The 19,514-nt window shown below is 50.9% G+C and overlaps 7 protein-coding genes across 7 annotated transcripts; 4 read left to right on the top strand and 3 right to left on the bottom strand.

The window, feature by feature from the left end:
• Positions 1-118: 118 nt before the first annotated feature.
• K489DRAFT_311494 (uncharacterized protein) lies at positions 119-1,426 on the bottom strand (the record flags this gene model as incomplete). The annotated part of the gene is made up of 3 exons (XM_033600786.1): positions 119-222; positions 262-829; positions 875-1,426. The coding sequence occupies 3 exons, from the start codon at positions 1,424-1,426 to the stop codon at positions 119-121; spliced, it is 1,224 nt and encodes a 407-aa protein (XP_033464331.1).
• A 203-nt stretch (positions 1,427-1,629) lies between these two features.
• K489DRAFT_348528 (Metallo-dependent phosphatase) lies at positions 1,630-3,997 on the top strand. Its single transcript, XM_033602376.1, has 2 exons — positions 1,630-1,934; positions 1,993-3,997. Exons 1-2 carry the CDS (start codon positions 1,920-1,922, stop codon positions 3,688-3,690), a joined length of 1,713 nt encoding a protein of 570 aa, XP_033464332.1. The 5' UTR covers positions 1,630-1,919; the 3' UTR covers positions 3,691-3,997.
• Positions 3,998-6,965: 2,968 nt separating this feature from the next.
• On the top strand, positions 6,966-8,522 carry K489DRAFT_289958 (uncharacterized protein; the record flags this gene model as incomplete). Its single annotated transcript, XM_033600161.1, has 2 exons — positions 6,966-8,253; positions 8,287-8,522. Coding segments are annotated over 2 exons (1,524 nt in total), but the record flags the coding sequence as incomplete, so codon positions are not given.
• Positions 8,523-9,167: 645 nt separating this feature from the next.
• Positions 9,168-10,049, bottom strand: K489DRAFT_375383 (uncharacterized protein). Its single transcript, XM_033603675.1, has one exon. The coding sequence runs from the start codon at positions 9,855-9,857 to the stop codon at positions 9,363-9,365; it is 495 nt and encodes a 164-aa protein (XP_033464334.1). The 5' UTR covers positions 9,858-10,049; the 3' UTR covers positions 9,168-9,362.
• Positions 10,050-10,735: 686 nt separating this feature from the next.
• On the bottom strand, positions 10,736-11,623 carry K489DRAFT_366472 (uncharacterized protein; the record flags this gene model as incomplete). The annotated part of the gene is made up of 2 exons (XM_033602780.1): positions 10,736-11,194; positions 11,258-11,623. 2 exons carry the CDS (start codon positions 11,621-11,623, stop codon positions 10,736-10,738), a joined length of 825 nt encoding a protein of 274 aa, XP_033464335.1.
• A 2,435-nt stretch (positions 11,624-14,058) lies between these two features.
• K489DRAFT_348534 (ANTH-domain-containing protein) lies at positions 14,059-15,897 on the top strand (the record flags this gene model as incomplete). The annotated part of the gene is made up of 1 exon (XM_033602377.1): positions 14,059-15,897. One exon carries the CDS (start codon positions 14,059-14,061, stop codon positions 15,895-15,897), a length of 1,839 nt encoding a protein of 612 aa, XP_033464336.1.
• Positions 15,898-16,786: 889 nt separating this feature from the next.
• On the top strand, positions 16,787-19,132 carry K489DRAFT_375388 (general substrate transporter). The gene is made up of 6 exons (XM_033603676.1): positions 16,787-16,845; positions 16,940-17,376; positions 17,437-17,910; positions 17,965-18,422; positions 18,480-18,697; positions 18,758-19,132. Exons 2-6 carry the CDS (start codon positions 17,094-17,096, stop codon positions 18,783-18,785), a joined length of 1,461 nt encoding a protein of 486 aa, XP_033464337.1. The 5' UTR covers positions 16,787-16,845; positions 16,940-17,093; the 3' UTR covers positions 18,786-19,132.
• The last annotated feature ends 382 nt before the right edge of the window (positions 19,133-19,514 follow it).

Raw genomic sequence — 19,514 nt, forward strand, 5'->3', positions numbered from 1 at the left:
TGTGCCAGAGGCTCTCCCTTTCTTCGGTGAACATCAAGGCATGGAAGCAGGATGTCTGTTGACTATGGGAGGGGCCAATAAAGGCCTAATGATACACAATGATTGGACACTTCTGTGGTTACATTGAAGTCTCTGCTCGACGCTTCCTCCATACGCCGAGGAAGCCACCTCCGACGATTCTCTCGCCAACCTTTGGTCTACAAACTAGATGAAGTGGAGCGCCTGTCGGGGTGCCGGCTGGAGCTTCCGCGTGTGATAGACTGTCACCGTCGCTTGTTCCTGAGCTCATAGCCTCGTTAATGAGCGCTGGCTCATCCGATGCCGCTACTGTGGGACCTTCGGTTACAGGCGCTGCCGTACTTTCGCTCCTGACAGGAATTGAGTTCCGTACCCTCGTGAACCGAACATCCCATTCCCGACCTCCAGTTCCTCCATTGACACCCAATTCGATCACAGTCTGCAGATCCAGCTCAAGACGACTCTGTTTTACATGTGTGGCGCATTCCGTGATCTGGGTGATGGAGGGAGCGAACACGATCAAGGTACCATTGACGCGCAATGCATCCGTCACCTTGCTGAAGTGCTCAGGCGCAGAAGGGAGGTCCAAAATGACATGAGAGAGAAATGGGTCTGATCCACGTGTGCTCATGGCATGCTGGATCCATTCACTGACGTCACCAACGTGGAAGTCCACGTTTCCAGCATACATTCCGTTTCGGAAGCCCGAGACCGTTCTTTGTGCATGCTTGCTATGTTTCGGAGAGACTTCGATCGTATGCAATACGGCTCGACGTTCGTTTCGCCATTCCTCCAGGCGCGGATCGTTTGACTGCAATTGAGACCGCCCCGTCTCAGGATTCTCGGGTTTGTGAACATCACCTGTTCCAGCTTGAGAAAAATCAGGTAGAGGCGGGTTGGCAGCGTGTATCGCTCGGCTGAGGTACAAGGTTAAGGACCCATGACCCGTTCCTGCTTCGAGGATCTCCAGTCTGGGTTCTGATGATTGCTGTTTTGTTGCCGCGTGCGGTGGATCTGGGTGCAGGTCCAGCAGATTCACAATTAGGTTCGCGTCTGAGGGATATAGGGGGGTGACTACGCGTTCGGAATAGCGCACCCACTCATCTAAAGACGCTTCGTAGACACGATATACTTGGGATGCTCGGGTGGCCTTTTTCGAGGTTTGCACCGCAGTGACAAGAGAGCGAACTCGCTTCCCAACTATGTCTTCATGCTTGATGATTCCTTTATGGTTTTCGATGATCTTTCCGGGCCGTAGATTGCACAGAATATGAGGAGCATAGCGATCCGTTGTGTTCTCGAGAATTATGTTGTCGCCATAGGCAAAGGGGCGTAGATCACTGATGTTGCGAACTTGCCTAGTGCACCATGGCCACCGAACCCGACTTCGTACTTGTCGCAAAAGCATATGGAAGGCGCGTGAGTGCAGCAAGCCCGTAATAATCTCTACAGCTGCGGAACATTTTCAACATTTCGAGCACATGATTTATTACTCAGGGGCACGTGCTCACAACAAAGCTCTCGGGTGACGATCCGGTCGGTGACCCCGGATTTTGGCTCAGGTGCTTGTGATATCCAGGAAACCCTGGCACTTTGTTCTGAATCGCATCGCAAGCTCTCCTGATACAGTATTGAGGTGCGGAACAATCCTCAAGTCCGCGTGGCATCTAATTCCATCACTCTGTGGTTTTGCAAACTCCCAGCGCTAGATTTTTGGAAGCGTGAATTACGCCGAGCAACCGCCTCAGTTCATGCGTCCTTAGAGTGAACAAGTAATCAAGACCGCATCTGCGACCATTCAATCGACGTGATGGCGCATGGTCGCTCAAATCGACCATCCTGATTTCTCGCATCGATAAGCTTGATTCTATCCCAAGTGCTGCTGGTGACTTCCCAGCATAATGACGCGCCGTATCGTAAGTTCCAATAAACTCGATCATGGACAATAATCCCCTTTGCTAATGTAGTTGTCAGGTCAGAAACCTTATCCAGATCAGCGCCTTCGTCACTCTCCTCCTGATCGTCATCTTTGTCGCGGACACGCAATACCGAGTCCTACCAGACGCTATCCATCATGCGCTACCTTCACACCATACCGGATCTGTAGTGACCGATATCACGATATCATTTTGTTCGAAAGTAAACCCTCTGTCAACCTGCAAGTTGAATCCGGACAAGTGGCAGCGAGTAAATAAAGACCTATACCTGGGTTCCAGCTGGACTCAAACCGCCTGGCTCCACGTAGAGCGCAAAAAGGAGGAATGGCTTACACCGGAAGATGAAGTTATCATCGGTGTCAAGCTGAGCAAGGGAAATCCAGCCTTGAAGGGCAAGACTTCGGGTGAAGAGCGATGGGAAAGCCGGCCCGGTGGGATCTGGATACTGCGCAGCAACAAACGCCATGACGCAGAATCTGATCGCGCAGTCACAGCCGTCGATGTGTTATTTGGGCCAGATGCAATCGATCCGCGCTCTAATTGGATAATGCTCGCCGGATCACTGCTCATTGAAAGCAAATTGCCCGCAAAGTTAAGTATACGGCATGGCCGGCCAGAAACTCATACTAGGGAAAGCATGTTGCCCAGAGTGAACAGGGATGGTAAATTCAAGATATTGCAAATATCGGATGCACATCTCTCCACTGGTCTCGGTGCCTGTCGAGACGCGATAGGTGAGAATGGAAAAGAGATCAAGAATTGTGACGCAGATCCGCGGACACTAGACTTTCTCGAAACCATTCTGGATGACGAGAAGCCAGACATGGTCGTCCTCTCCGGTGACCAGACCGAAGGTCCCGCAGCTCATGATACTGAGAGCACGATTTTCAAAATGACGGCACCATTGATCGAGCGTCGCATTCCATGGGCGGCCATATTTGGAAATCATGATGAAGAAGGCGCTCATTCGTTACGAAGAATTGCACAGATGAGGATCTTGGAAAATCTGCCCTTCAGTCTCGCTGAAGCTGGTCCTGAGAAAATCGATGGAGTTGGCAATTATTACGTCGAGGTGCTGGCCCCGTCACCGTCGCACCATTCTGCCATCACGCTTTACATGTTCGACACGCACAGCCTTTCACCGGATGACAAACATTATCCTGGGTATGCATGGGTGAAGCAGAACCAGATCGATTGGTTCCGCACTACTTCAAACAGCTTGAAGAAGAATCACGACCGTTACAGCCATATCCATCTGGACCTCGCTTTTATCCACATTCCTTTGCCCGAGTATGACATGCCTGGGAATATCGAGATTGGCGGCTCCCATAAGGAACGTGTTACTGCTCCTGGATTCAACACACATCTGTACGACGCTTTTGCTGAGGAGGGTATCGTCGCTGTGGGATGTGGTCATGACCACGCAAACGATTACTGTGCACTGCGACCACAGCAGGCACCTTCGGCTGCTAATCATGGTCGCGATACGGACGGTACCAGTTTGGCTCGGCGCGGACCAAATCCCTTCGGGCCATGGATGTGCTTTGCTGGCGCATCTGGTTTTGGCGGTTATGGTGGCTATGGTGGCATTCATCGCAGAGTGCGCGTTTGGGAGGTCGACACTAATGCCGGCCGCATCATGACTTGGAAGCGCGTCGAATGCTGTGGCGATGACAAGCATAAGCGGATCGATGAAATTGTTCTGGTTGAAGGCGGAGTGGCCATGTCGCCTTGATGGCTATTGGAAGTGTCTTCGGGGAGTCGGAGTAGGGACATGCTTGTATGTGTATGTCTACTAGCTTTCATGTGTGTATATCTACGAACTAGCTGGATCTTCTGGCAAAATCAAGTTTACCATGGCCGGCTCCAAGTCGACTGTTCTGCACGGTACTACCGCCTGACAAAGATTATTGCAGCAAGAATGGTTTCCATGTTTGCAAAATTCTTTAAGACCACTGACAAGGTTGTTGCGATTTGCAGCTTGTCGGCAGTGAGTTCCAGAGGCTCCAGCCCTTGAGGGACAAGTGCTTCACAAATCAAGCGAGGCTCGAGAACATCCGCATGTGTAAAGTATTGGTCACAGAACACATGCCGCTACAATTTGGTAAGGGACAACGTCGGACCGACAACGATCTTAGCACTTGCAAAGTATCGCCTCGCCTGCTATGGGAGCGGCGACATGCCGAAATAATCAGCGGCCAGTCGGGCCTACTCCGTTGCGCCATCAATGAAAGAGATATATATGTGTGAGTGGACGGCGCACGACACGAGTAATTTTCTTGTTTCGTTTGAGCCTTGCGTTGCGCTCACCACTTACTCTGACGGTCATGAAGGAGGCACTGGCTCCCAAGATGGAGGATCATTCTCTGGAAGCATCACAGCGAGATATATCTATCCCAGCAAAGACATACCGACTTGCGTTCTGACTCTCAAGCGTTGGATAAATGGTTGAGTCCACTCGAACTGACCAAGGCCATCAGATGAACAGCCACCAGCCTACTGCAACACAACCAGATTGGCTTCCAAACTCACCATTGTGGAGTACAGTTGATTGCGCGAGGAAAATTTCGGCCATTCTCAACATCCTCCTATCGTTCACCCGACCAACAGTATGCCACGAAGTTGAGGGAAATGTCCCGAGACAACCTGTGTGGTAGGTAGGCACCTCGCAAGCGCCTTCCAAGGTTTGATAAGTCGTTAGGACGATGGGCCAAGGCCCCTCTCTTCCCAACGAAACGCTCCGCGACGCACCGATATGCGAGCAATATACACGGACGAATGCTCAACAGGGCAACATTGACCACCACGAAGCTTTCGTTTCGATAGATTGAAGTGGAGTATAAAACCCGGTCAGCGATGATGCGTTCGTGAAGTGGGCGGAAACGAAGCGGCTTACCAAGTGCCCTCGACAACGAGTGGGCACCCGACGCCGTCAGTTGCCGTCCGATCTTCATCCTGTCGCTTTGCTTCCAAAGCACCAAAATTTTCGGAGCCGCATTATCACTTGAGCACAACTAGGTATCGACTGTCACGCACTCTTCGATTTGGGGAAATCTATGAGCTCGACAGGGGAATAAACTGGAGCAGGCCATGCGTGGATCATGTGTGATACAGCTATCCCGATGCGAATCACTCATCAATAAAACACCTGCAGCTTGATAATTCGTGATCCGCAGCCTGTTGACGAGGATCTGTCCTCCATGGCCTGTGCCTCCGGCGACATTTTCGGCGCTTCGAAGCAAAAGGAATTTCGACGAGGTTGAGCACTAGTCCAAAACCGGTGCCTGTCAGGGCCGGAAAGAAACTTTTTACTCACTACTGTGCACTTCTCATGCGAGGCATTATGAATGGGACACGATGATCCGGATTCGTTGCATTTGGACCAAGAAAACAGCTTTCTTGGCTTGACAGCGATGCAATCTCCGAGACTGCTGGATTTCGTACGTCGTCATGAGCAGTTTGCAGTATACGGCATAGTATCACAAGATACGCCAGCCAGGTCCAGCGAGCTCAAATCCTACCTGGACCACTCCACGATATCCGACCGAGCGCCGTCGCGATGCATCCGGATTTCTAGGCTTCCACCGCTGATTCTAGCAAGCTTCTAGCGCCTTGGCAGCACCACGAAACGAATCTGCCGCTCACAGCCGACGGACGAAAGGGAATTGGCGGATGTGAAAACTGTAGGTGCCGATGATGATGAGACGCTACTGTCGCCTTCTCCTCCACCTCGTTAACGCCATCGTGATCATACATTCGTGTACAAGACATGACATGCATGTATCAGAGCAGAGGATCACGCAGGGTCGACACGTCATTAACAGTGGCGGTTGAGGGGGACGAAACACCAGGCTGGTCAAGAACCGTCGAAGCTGACCGCGCTGTACCATACTCAATGTCGCTCGGTTTTCGGACAACTCCCCACCATTTATTGTCCAACAATCCTGTCGTTCCCCATCGTGCCTGCCAAGCCTCTTCGTTTGCCGCTGTTGCATGACGAATCTGAATTTCTGTGCAGGTGCTGACTTTTGGGTACCCGTTCGACAGAAGTCGAACTTGGTCTACGCAATCCATAACGAGCGGTACCTGTGCTTCTTTTAGACGATCGTTAAAGCCCAGGCTACGGGTTTAGCCCTGTACATGCACGTTGCGACGCCAGACGGCGCCGCGCAGAATACCCATCTGCAGCAAGTGTACGCGCAGTCTGGTGCGCATCAAGGCGCACAGGCGGGGTCCAGTGTTCGTCCATTGCGCGCGGCGTAGCAGAGAGAAATGTTGCGGGGAGCGGGTGGGCTCCCCAAGCCACCATTGCTCACGCCTTGTTCGCTTCGTACAGCAGCGTGAGCAGTATTTTTCGACACAGACTCGTCTCATCTTTTTCCACAGCGCGTTGCGGTCACCGGAGAAACTTCGCTGATAACTCTAGTGAATGCGCAAGTAACGAAGTATCTGGTCGAGATTCTGCTGGCTGCCATCGGGCGAAACTCATCACATTGCGCTCCGATGCATATTACGATCGTACCAGGGTCGATGCCAAGTCAACCAATCACCTCTTAATACTTCTCTAGTCACGTTGTAGGCGGACTGCTCCGACTCAACCCATTCGCCTTGCGCAACCGTATATGTACATCAGTATGCAACATCTTGCATCGTGGTGCGACTTACTCATGAGCTCATAGTTGCTTAATGTTTATTTGATCCACTTCCTCCCGGAGCATTCTAACTCTTGCGCTCTCTCTCTACCATCATCATCAATCTTCACGCTCACAAGCAAGCTACTGTCAAGGATTGTTCTGACCAAATTCGCCGACGTCATCTCTTTGTCTGCTGAGGCGAACGTGGAGCAACGTCCGACACCATTCCTCACAAAAAGCTCAGATGCTCGTTGCGTCTCGACTGGCTCCGATTGAGGTTTCCTCCTCAGTGCATGATCGTGATCAACAGAACATGGCGAATTCTGCGTCCACAACGGCGCAAGTGACGAGCGCGGCCGCGCCTGCTGCGCCTGCGAAACGGGCGTGCGATGCTTGCCATCGCCGAAAAGTCAGATGCATAGGCGACGGAAGTCGCCCGTGCAAGAATTGTTCGTCGGCAGGGCTGACCTGTACTTATAACGCCATTCCACAAAAGAAAGGACCGAAAGGAAGTCGAGCTAAGGTCATTTCTGAGCTTCGTGAGACTCAGCGACAGTCACAGATGATCGTGAAGCACTTTCCGGGAGCTTCAAGTCCGCCGACCTCTCCTATATACCCCAGCAATTCTCGATTACTCTCCGCTCCCATGATCACGAGATGCGTAGATTACTTCTTTGCAAATCTTTATCCGACTCAACCGATATTACATCGCCAGAAAGTCGGAGAGACCATTGGTCAAATGGAAACGAACGTCGAAGCATACTGTCTGACCTACTCATTATGTGCCTACATGATGATTCAGCCAAATATGGAGCTTCCTGCAGAAGTCTTCGAAAATACACCTCTACAGCCTCAGCCTAGCTTACAACTAGGACAGACACTGCTCCGAGAAGCCATCCGTGCACGGAAAGCGGTGAATTACAACGAGGAGCCCACTATCTGGTCGGTCGTCACATCGTTCTTCTTGTTCGGCTGTTACTTTTGCTTAGATCGGCAAAATACCGCTTGGTTTCACCTTCGTGAGGCGACAACCCTCGCACAGATCATGGGCATGCACGAGGAGAGCAACTACCAGATGCCCGACATCATCGAGAGCTCGCGGCGGCGGCGGCTTTATTGGCTTCTTTTCCTCACCGAGCGAGCGTATGCATTGCAGCAGCACAAGCCGCTGACACTACACGCAACCATCAATATGCCTACTTGCGATGAGGACCCAAGTGAGACGACTGAGCTAAGCGGCTTCGTGCATTTGGTCAATCTCTTTAGACCTTTCGACGACACCTTTGTGGGCTTGTGGAACAAGTCGCGCGTTGGCTGTTCCACCACATGGCTCGCACAGCTCCAGCAACAGCTTTCTGCTGCCCTTCCTGATTATCTCAACTGCACTGAAAGTCAAGCCGTTGACCTCCGCTGCTCTCAGCAGTGGCTGCGCACTATGGTGTGGCAACTCTCGATCAGCCATGGCTTCCTCTCTTCTTCAGCTGCAGCAGACAGCTCTATGAACTTTCGCTTCCCCATAGAGATATCTAGGGACCTTCTTACGGCCGCATCGGGCTTCTCCCAGGCTTCCATGGAGGTTCATGGAATCGGCCTCATCGAGAAGCTTTTCGATATTGCTTGCACCCTCACTGACGTTATGGCCGTCTTGCCATCGGAACAATCATGTTCACCGACATCCTCATCAGCATGTGCCCCAGGTGGCGTCGCATTGGGCCCGCGACACTACCTCAACCAACTTATGACACTCATCGGAAACCTACGCGGCGGCTCTGATCGCTACCTACCCGTCCTCCTCGAGAAAATTGATGGGACGATTCCGGCGTGGCAAGGCGGCTACCCACTTTCCGCTATTCCAGAAAGTGTACGATCTCTTGCCGCAGAAGACTCCTACGATAGCAACAGCAGTCATGGCTTTAATAGCGCGCCTCAAAGCGGTGGATCGTCGCCTTTTGGAAGCCCTCTAAGTCCGGAGCCTGTCCAGCTTTATGGATTCCCCGACATCGATGTCACAAGCTCACCGATGCAATTTGAGGGCGAGGCTGTGATGGGATTCGATGCATCGGGGTTGATGTATAATAATGGAAATGCCGGCAACGTGATCGTTGGAGGTAATCCACAGATGAAGTTCGAACAGCTCAATTAGAGGTATCTATGACTAAAATGGTAGCAATGGCTTCGCTTTGCGATTGGGAGGAATGTAATTATTAATGAATGGATATGACAGCGACAGAATATGGCGCTTTGTGGCAAATAGATTTTGATTACTTTTTCGAGTTCATTCCGGTGAGTAATGATGAAGCAGGTCCCTGGCTGGTTTAAATGCGATCTCGTGATGTGTGCAAAGGAATTGTGATTTATGGGCCACCATCATGGAATGCTGCCGTTGCTCCGGCTGGCAATCGATGATACGCTCGCATTGCACGCACTCATTGCGCAATGATCGGCATAGGCATATGCAGGTCCATCGTAGCCATGTCCCACCCCAAAAAATTGGATCCTTGGAACAGAACTCATCTCGTAGGGACCTTCACGTCTATTTCGAATATGCAATTTTTAGAGGATGACCTGAGGGAAAGGAAAACTAAACGAGGACAAAGCCTTGATACTTGCCCGATCAAATTCTGCGGGTATCTCATCGCTATGTCAACATCTTTGAATAATCCTCGAACGTTTTAAGTTCTGAAGTTCGTGCTGCGCAAACCCTCTCGTCATCAGCCACGCAATTCAATCAGCCTTTCCAGTGCGGGTTTTGTCCTAGATCAACACGTCAAGCTCAAAGACAGCGGAGAAGGCGACATGTTCGTCTAGTGGCAAATATGTCCGTGGCTGCGATCAATCGCTTGAGCATCGCCGTTGAGCGAGAGAACCATCTCATGAATAGTTGAAGCCGTCGAAATCGATGCCCAAGTCGTGGTATGAATCGTTGTGGCTGTTGTGGAAGTGGTCTTCGGATATGGCTATTTGAGGCTGCAGAATGATCGCGTCTCTCTGATTGTGGAAACTTGGTTGCGTTTAGTTCGGTACTAACGATACATTCGCCGCTCTTGTGGGGCTGGATCTCGTCGATTGACATGTTGGCGAAATGAAGGTTGAGTGGTTGCTTGTCCGAAATTTCTTCCTGGATGTACTTCAATTTTTCGGGTAGGTTCCTCGGATTAGATTCGTGGTTTGATACAGCAATCAAGTACTGTACACTGACAAAGTCGGCCTCCACAGGGTGTCGTTCGCCCTGGTAGGGAATTTTATTACGACCATCTGTTTGTCTCATATCGGAAATGTCTGGTGATCTCCAGACGCATGCACTGAATCAAGGCTTCAAGAATAGTAACAAACCGTTCTCATCAAAGACATTCAGGGAATTTTCAGCACCGTTCGATGCCTTGTCTCCAGATATATGTTCCATATCAAGGAAGAAAATCTGATTGTTCCATGGTTGATTATCATCGAGGGGTTCATGACGTCGTCTCACTGTTGCTTGTTACGTGGTGAAACAGGAACTACGAATCACGAAATGATGTCTCAGCACAAGATGCCCACTGAATATGTCTCAGAGAAGTGCAATGGCTGTATATGCCGCAAAGTAGACGCGGAGAGCTCCGCACCAGACCCTTTCCCATCGTCGCACTGTATGAGAGAGATCGTGGTCTAACGGTCCTGGTCGATGTCGATCGACACTGTCGGTCACGATCTGGAAGACAGTCAAGTTCCTCCTAAGCGATCTTCTCTACTAATCGATGTCACAAAATTCAGCTTTCCTAAGAATACGAGGAAGCGCGAACACATTTTAGACGGTCTGTCAACGAGATATGGGTTGGTAAGGACTATTTCCTATGTGAAACACACTCAGTTATTAGAGCTATACAAGATTCTGCCAGGGTTTCACTGGCTGCCTGTATGATACACTCATAGCCCATGCCGAACTCCAAGATAACAATCCTGCCTCCAATTCCAATGCCGGTCACATGCAGCAGCGCAGTAATTGAGAAAAAAAAAAGGGGGGGAAGTTCGTGATTCGTGTTGTTGATACAGGAATGTATGTTTGGGTCGACCGTGCGACGACCATGCTGAATGACAACGCAAGCCACCAGGGCTGACGTTTGCGTGTGTGTGTGTGGTGGTTGGGTTCACCAAGAGCACAACGATGCTCTAATCGGAGAGTATCGCCTGGATGTTGATGCCACCGCGACCATTTTGCGAATCTGGAGAAAGGCGACGATATGTGGAAGGTGCCGAGTAGCCGACGTAAGGATGAAGTGCAGTCGATCGAGCGGCCTCGTAATTTCTCGGAGGCAGTGAAATCATCGGTGGAGGCTCGTAGGTCGGAAGTCTCGACACGCTTGACATGCTGTGAGAGCGGCCATGGTCGGACACTGATCGAGACGCAGACTGTGGCATATCGTGAGCGTACTGCTGTGACGATGATCGTGTGTGGTAGTTCGCCGAATCAATGCCTACCTCATGTTCAGTGTCCGAGCCCATGCCAATTCCCGAGTCGCTTGCGTGGTCTAAATTACCTGTGTCTTCGAAAGCCTGGCTGTTGATGGATCCACCACGTCGAGCGCGCCGTGCAGCACCCTGCAGGGCCTTCAGACCTTTCTCCATACACTATAGGAAATTTTGTCAGCAAGGTTTTGATTCGTGCTTTCCAAATTGCAGAGATGAGCTCACCTTCTCTTCAACCATTTGCCATTGGCTCTCTTTCAAGCCAAGACGTTTTGCCAAAATAACCCACATCTCCTTGCGGCAGTTGAGATATTCCGAAGCAAGCAATTCGATCTTCTGCGAGCCCCATTCGTCGACCTGACGATTCTGCATGATGCGCTCGTGACGTTTGCGACATGCGTTCGGAGTCTTGTTGCTGAAGTACCTCGCGTGGATCGGGTCCCAATTGAGGCCATCCGCCCGCGCCTTGATGAGGATTGCATCCTCCTCTGCGGTCCATGTGCTTGGGACTCTCCGTTCAACGGGTTGTTCGCGAGGAGGATACGGTGCAATCGCACGGCTAGGCTGAAGATGCCGACTTTCGCGCGGCATGTTTGCTGACTGATTGAGATATGACATAAAGGAAGTCGAAGTTGTGATCGGGATGGGCCTTGTGAAATGATTGATTCTCCAAAAATGCTGATGGTCGGGTAGCTAACGCAATCCAGGCGTTATGTATGCTTCATGCACATGAAAAAGAAAACAAGATGCAAAGTATTATGATTAAAGAGAGAGCAATTAGAGACAGTATCAAACTGTCTTGCTGAGGGAATCAAAGGAAAGGAAAAAGGAAATGCACAAAGAAAATGGGATCCCGAACCAGTCGGAATGTCGCTCGGTCTGTTTGAAGAGATCAAAAAGATCAAGGTTGAGGAGGCGGTCGACTCGACTTAAAGTATTTGACCTGAGCAGAGTCCAGCCAGATCTACCGACGTCCGAGCACGGAAGTAAACTAGAGATTCCTGTGGTAGGACATGGTGAAACACTATTGCGATCCACATCGCGTTTAACCAACTCGACTGATAAGTCACATTCAATGGGGAGGCCGAGGCGAACCCCTTCGATCGCACGACGGTCGGGCGCTTCCTTCATGGGTTATGGCGAGGTCGGGTCTTATTGTAGGCCGCGAGGACGATTTTGTCCTGGCCGTGAACGAAATGACGGTAAGGTCGTACATGGTGGTCATATTCGCGCCTGTTTCGGGTTATTTTAGGAATCTGGCCTGGTCTGACCTTCCAGCGGGCGCGAATGCCTCTCTGACATAGGCGGCAATCTGATGATGGCCAGGTCTATTGCTCGGTCGCAGAGAGTGTGTTGCCCTACGGACGTACCTCAATTCTTCCGATTGGTGAATGTCACGGCTCATAGGCCAGGGCCCTGGTCTGTGCAATGATGACCTTGATGCGCAATTAGAAATTGGCGCCGGCAAGGTTACTGTGGTGATAAAAGATGGCACATGCCTTTCTTTCATCTACGGTGCCAGAAGCAGGAGGGTGGACAATATGGGCGAGACGCTGCCGCCGAAAATGAGCAGCCTCGCGGCGGCACGAACTTCTGGGGAATGCATTGACAATTTGGCTGGCGCGTAAAAAAGTCCGCCCTGCCATTGGCCAGCTTTGCGCGCTTCTGCAGCCTCGTAATAAAAAATAACTGACCTCACCATGCTCACTACAGTTCAGTGAGCCCAGGCAACGATTTATTATCTGCTACTTCCATGGCTACCCATCTTCATCTCCCTCACGGAATCTTGAGATACTGGTATTGCATGTGACCTCGCCCAGGATAAGTGTCTGCGGGATGGGCTCCGAATCCTCGTTCTTATCCTCGACGCTTCACCCAACATGCCATGCATCTGACACACAAGCATGCCCCTCAGCTCTTTGGAACCAGTGTTGTGTGATTTGGCTCTGCGAATACCTAATGGACGAAGACGCCGGTGGGTCAGTACCTGTGTCGACTTTACAAATAGCGAGCTCAGTGTAAAAGCATAGATTCCCACGGTGGAGTGTGGCGACAAGCGCCCTCAAAAGCACATAGGCAGACTTGCGGCGAGAGGACACAGAACGAGTACCACAGGACGAGTACCCATTGTTTGAATTGTCCGAGGCAAGTGAAGCACGGCGGTTTCCTTTCAAAGGCACTCGGTCATTCTCGCCAATGATCACAATAGATTGCTCAGTTCCTGCTCAAATTTAGATGTGGGTATCGCGTGGCTCAACGTATTGCTACACATTTTGGCTTCCTTAAGATAATTCTGGTAAGAAACCGATGCTTGTCGCATCATGTGTGTCCGCTATGTGATCTCCAGTGGTCACAGATGACCAGGTGAAAAAGGCGATCACAGTACCTGTGCCTGCGCTGGGGTGGGGTTATCTTCGAACGTCGTCAACAAAGTCAAAATGAGACTCCATTCTGCGATGCGTTTTGCCTACGATGCCGCCCGTTCGAGGTTGAACATGCGGCACACGACTGAGTCTCGGACGTCTCGAACGCCCAATGGTCGTTTTCGGATACAACCTTGTAGTAATAGCATGAACTACAGCATAAATAAGTAAGAGCGACAAGATCATCTTTTTCGATCGATATCGATGTAAGCCCAGGTGTGTTCGTGAGTAATCACAACCCTAACGGATCTGACGTCCCCGCACGTGGGATATCCAGATGGCTGACAGATACCGATAAGTCCGAAACGTCATCTCATTTGGTCACCAACGTCCGCTAAATAATAACACGAGCTAGCACAGTTGGGCTTCTTGGGCCGATTCGAGATTCACAGCTTTACGTTTATTGACGACATACATGCCGCAGGTCGCCAGGCGAGTTCAGCCTTGCAGCGCCTGTGACTTGGACCTGAAGTCATCTTCGAAAATTTGTATTAACTCGGCACAAATCGGCAGCTGATAGCGATCATGTGCCGCTGATGCGACACGTCGAGTAAACAGCACAACACAGACAGCGCCCGCCCGCCCGCCTGCGCCTTCACAGCTATGTCCAGCTCCTTTGAGAAGTCAGTCAAAGGCGGGACCAAGGTCAAGCTCGCCGCACCCAAGTCGAAATATGTCGAACATATCCTTCTAGCGACCCAGTCCGGTGAGGCTGGAGTTGCAGAGGTGTTCAGGAGCCTCACGCCTAGACTGCGAGATGCGACTTGGACGGTAGCCTTCAAGTCCCTCATCATCACACACTTGATGATACAAGACGGCGTGCAAGATGTCACCCTTCGGTATATCGCTATTGCTCCGAGGAACCGTTTGGCGATGAACAGCTTCACCGACGTTCAGACCCAGGGACACAACATTAAGAGCTACAGTGAATATCTACTTGTGCGTGCGCAAGCGTTCGAGAAGACAAAATGCGACCATGTCAGATCAGGAGAGGGCCGCATGAGGAAGTTGACAGTGGACAAAGGCTTGCTGCGAGAGACGGAGGTTGTGCAATACCAGATCAAAGCACTTGTGAAATGCGACCTTTTGACCAGTGATGTAGAGAACGACATCACTTTGACAGCATTCAGACTGCTAACACGCGACTTACTGGTGCTGTACAATGTGGAGAATGAGGCCGTCATGAATGTCTTGAGTCGATACTTCGAGATGTCGCGACCTGATGCCGAGCGCGCCATTAAAATATACAAGACATTCTGTGCACAAACGGAGCTGGTGGTGCAATACTTGAGCGTAGCTCGAAGGTTTGAGCATGCGACACGCCTGGAGATCCCTAAGCTCAAACATGCACCCATCACGCTCGCAGCATCATTACAAGAATATCTCGACGACCCGGATTTTGAGATCAATCGTCGACAGTACTTGGCAGAGCAGGATGCGAAGAAAAGTGGCGCCCCTGCGCCGAAAAAGCCAAATACAGCAGAATCGCAGGCAAGCAGCCCGAAACCCGCGTCCACGCCTTTCGATTCAATGACCACAACGGCGCCCTCGTCAAGTCAGCCTACGAAGCCCCCTCCCTCAGACCTGATCGACTTCTTCGAATCAATCGACCAGAATCCACAGGGATCCAACCCATTTCTGCAATCGCAACAGCAGCAACTGCCGCAATCAACCGGATATCAGACAGCACCACAGAATATGGGCTATGCGCAAGTGGCACCACAGCATACTCAGCAAGTACCTCCACCGCAATTGAGTGTTTTTCCTTCAAGCAACGTGGGAGCTTTCGGCGCAGCACAACAACAGCAGACGCAACCGCTGCAAACACAGTATACGGGCGCAGGATTCGGTGGCTACGGGCCTCAACCCGTGCAATCTTTTGCTCCCAGTGGTACTCAACAGCAGAACTTTGCCAGCCCCGTACAGATCCCACCCGCTCAGCTTCAGCCGCAATCCACAAATCCTTTCCGCCAGTCAATGATGACAACCGGAGGGCAGTTTGCAACACCAGCGACGCAAACTCAACAGAGCGTGAATCCATTTGCTCGAAGCACCATCCCCGAACCAATTCCTGAAGAACCAGTGCCGCAGCTACAGCAGTCCCAGCCAGGTCTATCTCCTTTCCCAACCGCCCAGCCCCAATACCAGACCCAGCCGCTACAGGCTCAGCACACCGGCACTAATCCGTTCGCGCGGAATCAATCACCCCCTCAGCAGCCTACGCCTCAGATGAACGCTCTTACGGTTCAGCCTACGGGTAGCACAAACCCCTTCAGGCAATCTGCGTTCGTGAACCAGCAGACCGGAACAGGATGGCAAAACGCACCGCAGGCAACCATGGGTGGACTAGAGCAGCTTCAAACCATTCCAGTATTTCCACGGCCAGGACAGATGCCTCAACAGCAACAACAACAGCAGCAGCAAGCATCGCCTTGGATCTAGTCCAACGTGCGCTTTGGATAACTGTATGTGATTATTAGCGCGGAGTTCTCGGACTGCGGTCCTCGGTCAAGGATTGATCGAGCTTTATTCGGCTCTTCATGCACTTCATCCTCGTGTTCATCTTGCGCCGAAAGTTGGCATATTACTTCGTCTTTTCTTGATAACCTAGCTTTCCTCTGCGCCCGAGCTTGAATACCCTAAATTGCCAACCTCCCGAGGTCCCAACCTCTCCTTTTGCTGCACGATCCGAACCTGTAATCGGTGCGAACAGAAGCGCAACAATGCGAAAGGTCTGTGATGCGCGGCGATCCCAGAATTGATTGGCATATTCTGTACAAATATTGACGCAGTGTCATGAGCTTGTGAATTGACGTATAAAGTCATGCTATATTCGTCTCTTTACGACCGATCTCCAGCTTTACGCTGATCAGGGAGACATAGAACCTGGATATGGATTCTCAATAAGCACATAACATTCCGACAAAGGGGAACATAAAATAACTCGTGTCGCCGCTCGCCTGGTAATAATTTGACTTCCGCCAGAATAGGATTACCAAGGTATCTAGGTAGTTGTCATTCCATTTACTGCCCCAGCGCGTCAATCGCCTTCCAATCCTAGCGGGCTGGGTGCCCGTGTGGAGTGCGTCATTGGCTCCACGTGCAACCAGAAAGCGGTTGAGCTCGGCCATAATTGTCTCAAGAAAACCTGGAATGACTACATCGACACTGCTCCCGGTTTGTCTTCCCGGGACAGTGTACAGTTCACATCGTATGTTTTGATTGCAATCAACCTTCAATCGCTTATCTGAAGCCCTTCTTCGGTGCTTACACCTCGGCGAGCGACAGAGAAGTCGCCTACGTTGGTTCTGCGCGGCATCGGAGCCATTGAGCGAGGCTACATTCAAGATGGAGTCTGTCAAGAAGTTTTTCGGCGATGCGCACTTGCAGGTAACTTTACCTACCGCCGTATTAGCACTCCGAAGCAGTGGCATGGATTCAGGCATCGTGATACGGAGATGGCTAACATCTGGAATAATGACAGGTTGTTGCTTTCAGCAGCACAGCAATCGCGTTGTATGGATATGATCAAGGTAAAGTAAATCCCCCATTCCTCGAATCGATCCAAGAACTCTGATTCCACGGTCCGCGGCGCGCGTGCCCAGCACCCAATCACTGACTTTCTGAACCCAGGAATGATGTCGTTGATCAATGTGAACAAGAACTACCTGGAAACTATGGGTATTGCCAAAGAAGACCCTCAGGTCGGAGTGATCGTCGCGGTCTATTATATCGGCTGCTCTATCGGCGCTGTGTTATTCAGTTGGTTAGCAGACCGCTTAGGCAGACGAGCTGGCTTGTTCGGATGCCTCGCAACTTGCGCTTTGGGAAATCTGATCTGTTTCATTGCTGGCCTGGGTTTCTCCCGAGGAGCTCTGCCGGTCATGTACGTGGGCAGAGTAATTATGGGTCTTGGCGTCGGTACGTCTCTCCCTGGCTGCTCCAATGAGAAAATCGCCAACATCTAACGTTGATTCACAGGCGGTGTGGATTCCGTGGTTCCAACGTATAGTTCCGAGCTCTCCGATGATGATGCACGTGGCAAGGCCATGGCCCAGGAGTTTCAAGCGAACATTTTTGGGTTGAATCTTGCCTTCGCAATCAACCTCGTGGCTGCTCGTGCACTCGGCAAGTCGAATCAATGGGCTTGGAGAATTCCAATCATCGCTATGCAGATTTTCCCGCTCAGTTTGTTAGCATTTGTCGGAGAACTGCCCGAAAGCCCTCGCTGGCTTGCAGGCAAGGGAAACCAAGAAGAAGCTACAAAGGCTCTCAAGAGGTTCCATGATGAGGAAACGGCCAAGAAGCGAAGCGAGGAGCTTGTCAAGGCTGCAGAGGATGATGAAGGTAACTCTGTCAGCTACAAGGATATGCTTACGCCGGGTCACATCCAGTTCCATCCAACAATGCTTACAGTCATGGGACAAATCAACCAGGCTCTCACGGGATATGGATGTAAGGACATACATGGTTGCAGAATGTGTGCTATACGATGCTGACTTGGACCAGGTCTCTCGGTTTACGGCCCTCAGATCTTTGAGCTTCTGGGCTACGGCACAAGCAAAGCGGAGTATCTCACTCAGGGCAATTACGTCTCTTACTTCCTTTTGATGACTTTCGCTTGGGTGTTGGTTGATGCCGTGGGCCGCCGCACCATCCTGCTCTATGGTTCTGGGGTTCTGATTTTGTCATTCCTACTTCTGACTGTCTTCGCTGGACTCGCTATGAATGCTGATGATCTTGGTATCCATCAAAACGCAGTCGCCATCCCGGGAATCGTCGTCTTGTTCATCGCCACTGGCGCATTCGGCATTGGTTGGCTGGTGCCCCCCTGGTTGATTCCCACGGAGATCTACCCTACAACCGCGCGTGCCAAGGGGACCGCGATTTCCGTCATCACTTGGGGCTTCGCCAATTTTGTGGTGACGTTAATGTCACCCATTCTTTTCAATAACTTGAAGTTTTATGTAGGAACCACTCATTACCGTCACTTGATGTACTTTTTCCACTGACCAGTTACACAGATCTTCCTCGTGTTCGCTGGCACAAACACCATCGCCGGCGTCTGGACTTACCTCTACTGCCCTGAGACTGGCGGAAGAAGCTTTGAGGAGAACCAAGAGTACTTTGAGGATGCTAAGGACGAGAAGAGCTGGCGTGTGCACAAGGTCGGCAAGGGCAAATTCAGATGGTTGCCGTACCCCAAGCCAGGTGGCGAAGAAGGAGAAACGCAACCTTTGCTGTGAGTCGCAATCCGATGATATGCAATAATTACATGATGCTGACTCTTTTCTATTCCTAGGCAACGTATTGCGGACCAGGTTTCATGAGCAAAGCTGTGGGCAAGAAAATGTGTTACTGTCGAAGATCTAGAGCCGAACGATAACAACATACTCCGAAGCACAAGCCTTGATTGCATGACAAAATCGAGAGGCTTTCAATGGCAGAAATATGCCGATCTTGCTTTGACCCATATGGATTATAATAATTTAGAAGCGACGGAGAATTTCCTATTCTAACGTCAATAGAATTTATTCCTCGCAAGTATTGAAAATGTAGCAAAATTGAGCAAGAAGCCGGAGATGGAAGCAGTCCTGTGAATGATACAACTCGATGATGGATCGTTGTCCTGACGCATCAGCTTGATCGAACAACAGCTCAGTGACGATATCTCGTGGAATATCTCGTACGTCAATTGATTCCAAAAATCACAGCTAACGTCAAACACCAGAGCGCGGTCCACCCCACGGCGTGGTCCACGAATTACGTGTCCATAACAACAACAACTTCAACACGCGATGGCACCATCAAAACGCGTCCAAAAGAGCTCAAACGAAGGGAGTGTACTGCTTGCAATATCAGCTTTCAGATCAGGTGACATAGGATCTGTAAATGCTGCTGCAAAAACCTACGGTGTCTCAAAATCAACGCTGCTTCGGAGATTGAAAGGAAGTCCTGCTCGAGAGGACTATATGCCACAGAATAGCAATCTCACTCCAATCGAGGAGGAGATCCTTCTTAATAGCATACTGAAGCAGGATGCCGAAGGGCTGTCGCCT

The sequence above is a fragment of the Dissoconium aciculare genome (assembly GCF_010015565.1).
Source record: "Dissoconium aciculare CBS 342.82 unplaced genomic scaffold K489scaffold_1, whole genome shotgun sequence".
Lineage (NCBI taxonomy): Eukaryota > Fungi > Ascomycota > Dothideomycetes > Mycosphaerellales > Dissoconiaceae > Dissoconium > Dissoconium aciculare.